We start from the raw sequence: 7,010 nt of genomic DNA on the forward strand, positions 1-7,010 counted from the left end.
TAGCTTAAGCAATAAGGGAATTTATTGGCTGACATACTGGAAATCCAAAGACAGTGCAAGCTTCAAGGCGGTTGAGTCGGTGGCTCGGTTGACTCCATCATTCTGCTTGGCTTCAACCTCAGGTCGGTAGCCACATGGCTGCTGTCATTCCAAGCATTACACTCAGGTCCAGCAATGCTCAGAGGAGGAAGAAACTGTCTCTCTATGGGGCTCTCTCCTGGGCAAGGAGAAACCTTCTGGCCCCACCTCTGCAGACTTTTTCTCACTTCCCATTGGCCTGAATTGGGTCTCAGGCCTATGCCTGAGCTGCTCACTACAAAGAAAATGAGATTGTATATAGACCAGCCAGGCGTCCCTTGAACTGAGCCATTGTCATCTTCTTCTGAGGCACGTGGCTTCACCAAGGGACTGGTGGAGGCATGAACCAAGCCAGAAACCTACAAGGAAGATGGGAGCTGCAGAGATGACAAACCATGTCCTCTGCAGACCAACAGAATTTATTTCTGAAATGAACAATGAATCCTTGAGGTGATACTTTAGAAAAGGCTCTGACAAACAGATGAGACAGAGAATTAAAGATGATACCAGATGATCAGCAGAATAAGAAAAAAAAGTAAGCTGCACCAAACAAGACAAACACAAAGAGCATCATGCACAACGATCCAGTTTTTGACTCGGAGGAGCGCCTTGAAGGCACCGTTTCTCTGGGCCTCTTTCAGGTCTTGCTTTTGCTTTGCAACATGCGACCGCACCTTGGCCAGGTAGCGCACGTGACCTTCTCCATGGGGGTCGCCCCAGCCCTGCTGGAGCCGCTGTGCATCAAAGAAGAGGTCGTTGCTGAGGTAGGCGCCCTGGTGCTCCCTCTCCAGCCCCTCGACCACGGCCATCAGCTCGGCCAGCTGCTTCCTCTGCTCGTCCCCGGAGGCCCGGTTGTTGAAGGCGCAGTACCTCTGCCCGCACTCCCGGACCAGGCCCCTCAGCCTGACGTTGTCTGTGTTTGCTACGTAGTCATGCAAGGATCCGTCCGCTAAGTCCTCCTTGCGGGTGAAGAGGAGGACCGTGTGTCTCAGGGCTCTCACCCCAAAGACCTCCTTCACCCTGGTCACGGCCACCACGTCCTGCTCTGTGAAGCGCCCCAGCTGGGTCACCAGCAGCAGCACGTGAGGCCCCGGGGCCGAGTGCAGGTAGCAGTCCCCGATGTTCTCGTACACCTCTTGGTCCTGGGCCCACGCCTCAAAGATGGGGGGCGTGTCCACCACCAGGACGCCCCTCCCGTTCCACGTGCCCATTGCCCCCTGACACTTCCTGGTCACCGACTGGGCCCCCAGCCTGGACTCAAACACCGGCTGGCAGAGGATGCTGTTCCCGGTGGCACTTTTCCCGCTGCCTGTTTTGCCCACTAGGATGATCCTCAACCAAAATGATCCTGGATTTAAGCTCTCTTCTCCTCCACCTGTCAGAGCACACAAAAAGTTAATGTGCCATTGCCATGGACTGAATGTGTCCCCCCCAGTATCATATGCTGAAACCCTAATTGTCAATGTGATGGTATCTGGAAGTTGGGTTTTGGGGAAGTGCTGAGGTCTAGATGAGGGCGTGAGGATGGAACTCCATGATGGAATTAGCGTCCTTCTAAGAAAAGAAAGAGACTAGAACTCTCTTTACACCAGATGAGGACACAGCAACCAGGAAGTGGGTTCTCCCCAGACACCAGATCTACTGCACCTCGACCTTGGACCTCCCAGCCTCCAGATCAGTGAGAAATAAACATTTGTTGATTACCACCCAGTCTGTGGTGTTTGTTTTAGCAGCCTGAACTAACAAAAAGAGTAATAAATGCCTTTTTAGGAGGAAGAGAAAGATAAAAAGGAAAAGACCTAGAAGAAATAGCATCCCTGGATCAATTAGGCTATCATACTCTCTTTTCCCACAACAGGGCTGGGCTCAGAGTAAATATTCTTACAGAGAATAAAGGGAAGTCATGCAGGGTTGGTGGAATAAATCATCCCAGCTGGCCAAAGTCTTTAGGATCGCTCCTTTTGGGATGCTGAATTTTTCCACCCTTTCCAGAACATTCTCCCTATTCAGTTCCCACCCTGAAGGCCTTCTGATGCTCAGAGCTTCCTACAACCACGCAATTAATTGTTAGTCACATACTTTCAACTCCTCCCATCCCTGCCTGGTCTCTGTTTTACAAGATGGCAGGGTTTTATCTGAAAAAACTTACCCTCACTAAGGAGAGCATGACAGCCAATAGCCTAAAAAGTTCTATTTCTTGGGGGATATGCATTTTCTTTGTGTTGAGGTGACTCTAGTCTTGTACCTTTCACTGCAGGTGGGAAGTTTGCTGACCCAATGCTGAGTTCATGGTCCCCAGGTGTTGTGCAGGGCTCCACCAGATCTTACCTTTGATGCAGGTGTCTTCTCCACCCTTCTGAAGCCCCTCCATTTTGTTCTAGATGGAAAACAGGCAGAGATTGTTCATACTGGAGTCGGATGTGACATCTGACACAAAACACCACATTTTATAGATGAGGAGATTGAAGGGAGAAAAAAACAACTACTGAGGGTCACACATAATTTAATGGATGAGCCGAGACTAGAACCCAGGGCTGCTGACCCTCAGCCGTTCTTGGCACTAGACTGGGCTTCCTCACAAAGAGTATACAGACGGTCCCAACACAAGAGCACCGCACGTGGTTTCCCACCACCTGTATTTAGCTACTAACAGGATGCACTGAAAATGTGCTGTCCACCCAGAAGACTAAATAAGGAAGTTGGTCATTTCCTGGCTCCCTGGCTCTCTGTCTTCAGGGTCTCAGTCGTGGCACCCAAAGTCAAGATTGCCTGGCAAAATTTCGCCTTGGGTAAACTCACAAAAGACGTTCTTCCCTAAGTTTCCATGGTGATGGTGGTAGAGAGGGTCACGAATCATCCCAGTTTGCCCAGGACTGAGAGGATCCCCTGATCAAAGGAACTTCAGTGTTGAAACTGGGAGAGTCCCAGGCAAACCAGGACGAGTTGGTCATGCCAGGAGTAGGAGATTGTCATCACCCCAGGTGGGCAGTGGGGTGGAGCATACATCCGGTAAACAGAGGGAAGACCTGATTTATTAGGCTCAGACCAGCTCTTATGTTACCAAAGATCTATGCTTCCATATTCTCAGCTCAGATAGTCTTTGACCAGTAGCTACCTCAGGGGCATCTCTCTCCAGTCCACTCCCCTTCTTTCATTGTCCCCCATATGCCTTTTTCTTGATCTTTGTCTTTCTTCCTACTTCCTACTTCCTGTGCTCAGTGAGTGGGGCCACTCAGGCCCCACCCAAGGATGACTACTCAAGCTTCACTATTGGGAAAGAACTTCACAACCCTTCCCAAAACTGCATCAGGACCTCACTGTGTGCAAAATTTTAGAGTATTTTCTAAGGCTCAGGAGTTAATGCTAAAGAATGAATCTTTAATTGTGGAATTTCAGCATCTAGGACAGGTGAACCAAAAAAAAATACTTTTTGGAATAAGTAGATTTCCTCCACGCTCCTTGGAATCACACTATATAGGATGTTATCTAGCCCCTCCACCTCTGAAACTGGCCACAGTGATTCCCTTTGAAGGAAAAATAATTTAATAAATAAATAACTTGGGAATTATTTTAATTTGAATGTCAAAATTCAGCTTCTATCAGACAGTTTCCCGGTAATATCTTGTCCTTTGTTCTAATGGTATTTTCAAGCCAAAAGAGAATTCCGCCTCAAGACTTCAGTATCAGTTCCTGCCTGAGTTTCCAGCCTGCCAGTCTGCCCTACAAGTTTTGGACCTACCAGCCCCCATAATTGCGTGAGACAATCCTTCAAATAGATTTCTTCATACATACATCCTATTGGTTCTGTTTTTCTGGAGAAAACTGATACATCGATCCAGCTAATTCTGTTGAAATTTGGAGAAGGAGCAAACCTGAAAATAATTCTCATCTTTGGCTGGATCTTTTCGAGCACGAAGTCTATAGGGAGGATTTTTTTAAAGACGTGACTGCATAGCGGGTGGCAAATGGGGACACCGGTGTTTGTTAGATATCAGCTTATTTTCTGTGCTGATGATCTTGAAACCGACGTGCTCTGCTTTCTCATGTACTGCCCTTGGATCATCTTGAATGGTGGTCTCCAGAGAGGACCAGCAAGGAGGGGCTCCCAAGCATCTGAGGACACCAGGCTGGTACCAGGTAAGTGACTAGATGAATGTTAAAGGGCAGAGATGCTGAAAGAGCTGCAGAAAGGGGAGCTGGAGGGGGGCTGGAGCTGATATGCCTGGACTCAGAGAAACCAGGTAACACTGTCCACATCTTTTATATATGAAGAATACAGCAACGACGTGAAGCCACCTGCACCCAGGACTGTGGGTTGAAGGGATATCCGAGAGAGATGGCAACCCCTTCACGGTGTCTCCCAGCCAACTGGGAGTGCAGGCAGGACCAGAATGTGCCGCCTGCCCTGTGTGCTGGGAGAGATGTTCCCCTCTGGCTGCCCCTCAGACCCTCGGGAACGGGTCAAGCAGCGCTACTCACGTGATGTGTATGGCCAAGCGACTGGTAGCCAGCCATCTTGGAACAAGAATGAGAGGCTTAAATTGCTGCTCTCTCTGAGTCTAGCCTGAGCAGAAAGAGAAGTGAAAAAAGGGGCCCCTTCTCAAGAACCATCTTTCTCAATTATTTTTTGAGGATTTTTTTCCCCTCTCTAGTCCAAAAGGCCACACCTCTGGCCAGGAGGCTGCCACCAGGTCCCAGCTGCACACCCTCCCCTGCTCTGTCCCCTGCAGATCCCTGTGCCCTTGTTGCCACATTAGTCCCCTCCCGACATCACCATCATCGTGCTTCCTCCTGGCCGTCCACCTAGCTCCCTCATTGCAGAGCCATCATCCTTCCATTCATTCATTGAAAATGTTACTAAATACCTGGCTTTGCTAGACACTTCTCTCCCTACACTTGGAGGACGGTTGGATCAGTTTAGAGAACTGCTCCTTCCAAAGACAGGGAAAGAACGTGATTCCTTGTACCACCCTTGGGAAGCCCCACTTCCTGCAACATCTCCACTGGGCAGGGCTGAAAGGAGCACGTGGGGACAGGAAAGGTAGAGGCACCCTTGGCAAAATTGTGAAATGGGCTGAAACTGGCCTGAAATGGGCCAAAACCCAGGCAGATTATCTCACTCTCATTTGCCAAAAGTATTCAGGATCTCCTCCCTACTGGCCCCACGGGAGAGGGTTGGAGAAGGTGACACGCTGATTAGGAATCATAAACAAGATGCCATGGTGAGACACTGTCGCTGTCAAAGGGTGCCAGGCAGGGTAATCCTCCAGGAATAATGCCCTCATAACTCCATTCTGGTCAATGAGCAGGTTAAATCATTTTTCAAAACAATAAATTGTATGTCTTTCTCAGAAATAAAGCACATGTTTTACCCGAGCAGATCACCTTGGGTCCTGTTCCTGAAATCTTTTTCCCTCTTGAAAACAGAAACTTGCCTTCAAGTTGAGTGGTATATGCAATAGAAACAAGCAACAGACATCAAGTCAGACTTAAATCGCAAGGCAAGCTTTCGGCCTGTTCTTCAAAGGGCATCCTATGACTTCTGGGAGCAGGTTGCAGGGAGGAGGGTCAGACCATCCTCCCTTACCCAGCAACGTGCAGAGAACTCTATAGGTGCACCCAGATGTGGGTGCAGCAGCCACTAGGTGCATATGTGAATACACTTTTGCACAAACACGAGAAATAAGCAAGCTAGTATCACCAAAGGGCTACTCTCTGAGCTCATTCTGTTCAAAATTTTAGGTTCTGAAAAATATAGTACTAGTAATATTTTCTGTTTGCAGTTATTTGGGGCTTTAGGGTATGTAATTTCTGACCCCAATAATTTAGGAATAATGAAACTGAGGCTTAGAAAGATCAAGTGTGTAGACTGACACAGATTGTTACTGGGAGAACTGCAGTGAGAGGGAGAAGGAGAGGGAAGGAAGGAGAAAGAGAGAGGTAGAGAGATGCACAAGCCCTGTTACCTGGTAGGTCCTGGAAAGTTCTGCACGTTCTCAGACAATCTTGCTGCAATCTTCCCTCCTCTCCCAGGCAGCCTCTCTCATTGGCTTCTAGTCTCTTCACAAAAACCTAAGAGCAGGGGCAAATGAAAAAACCTGGCCACCAATTCTATCTGCCAGAGAGACAGAGAGAAAGACCGCGTCCCCCAGGGCAGGAAAAGGACAATGTGTGAGTTTCCTCGCCAACCTATCCTCAGAGAGTGACTCAAAAGCCCTCGGAGACGCCAGAGGAAGAGGGTTTTCTTTTTTGGCTTGGCTTGGTTTTGTTTTCTTTTTAATAACCGTTCCATTTCCTTCTCCCCACCGCATCTCTGTAAGGCTTTTGTGCAGAACAAGGTCTCTACCCGAGTTAGTCTGGAGACCCGGGGAAGCCAATGAACATCTGGGGCACAGCTGCATCCCAAACCAAGCATCCGCCGCCTTTCACTGGCCCACACTGGACCGACTCGCATCGCCCCATGCCGACCATTTACCTCTCCTGCATAAAGATAGCTTCTTATATGTAATTCCAGATGGCAGTGAAGGCTGAATTCAAGGCAGGCATCTTGCTTGAGACCTTCTATGGCTCTGGCCCCCTTCTTGTTTCTCTGTCAAATGCCCTCTGCTCTCAAGTCACCCATGCTTTGACCTGAGGAGGAAACAAAGTTTAGTAGGTTTCTTCACCTAGGTGGACTTGCATTTCCACAGAAGCCAGGGACACATCCGACCCCACCCATAGTGCGATTTAGGCAAAGTGACAGGCGCTTAAGTGGGTAGGGGTGCCCTGGCGCCTCCCACTGCTCTGGTTAATGTTCTTCCTCTGCTTCTGTGCAAAGGCCCTGCTGGGGGCCCCTGGGTTGCGGGGGCTGAAGCGCCTCTCTGGAGACATTCTTACAGTGAAGGGGGCAGAGTTTGAACCATTACTTGCACATTTGGGTTCAGAACTGTAAG

The 7,010-nt window shown here is 49.0% G+C and overlaps 1 protein-coding gene across 4 annotated transcripts; it reads right to left on the reverse strand.

Annotated features, from left to right (window-relative positions):
- On the reverse strand, nt 1-6,661 carry LOC308622671 (GTPase IMAP family member 5-like). Of its 4 annotated transcripts, none has more exons than XM_081244239.1 (5): nt 6,554-6,661; nt 6,045-6,150; nt 5,464-5,513; nt 2,407-2,505; nt 1-1,453 (listed from the first exon to the last, which is right to left on the reverse strand). In XM_081244239.1, the coding sequence occupies exons 4-5, from the start codon at nt 2,447-2,449 to the stop codon at nt 573-575; spliced, it is 924 nt and encodes a 307-aa protein (XP_081100365.1). In that variant the 5' UTR covers nt 2,450-2,505; nt 5,464-5,513; nt 6,045-6,150; nt 6,554-6,661; the 3' UTR covers nt 1-572. The 4 variants fall into 4 exon arrangements, with proteins under 4 accessions (XP_081100365.1, XP_081100366.1, XP_081100363.1 ...); XM_081244240.1 differs by having other exon boundaries at nt 2,407-2,455; nt 5,451-5,513; XM_081244237.1 differs by lacking the exon at nt 5,464-5,513 and having other exon boundaries at nt 2,407-2,455.
- Between the last annotated feature and the right edge of the window lie 349 nt (nt 6,662-7,010).

This window comes from Mesoplodon bidens, assembly GCF_964165515.1.
Source record: "Mesoplodon bidens genome assembly, chromosome: 9".
NCBI classification, from domain to species: domain Eukaryota; kingdom Metazoa; phylum Chordata; class Mammalia; order Artiodactyla; family Ziphiidae; genus Mesoplodon; species Mesoplodon bidens.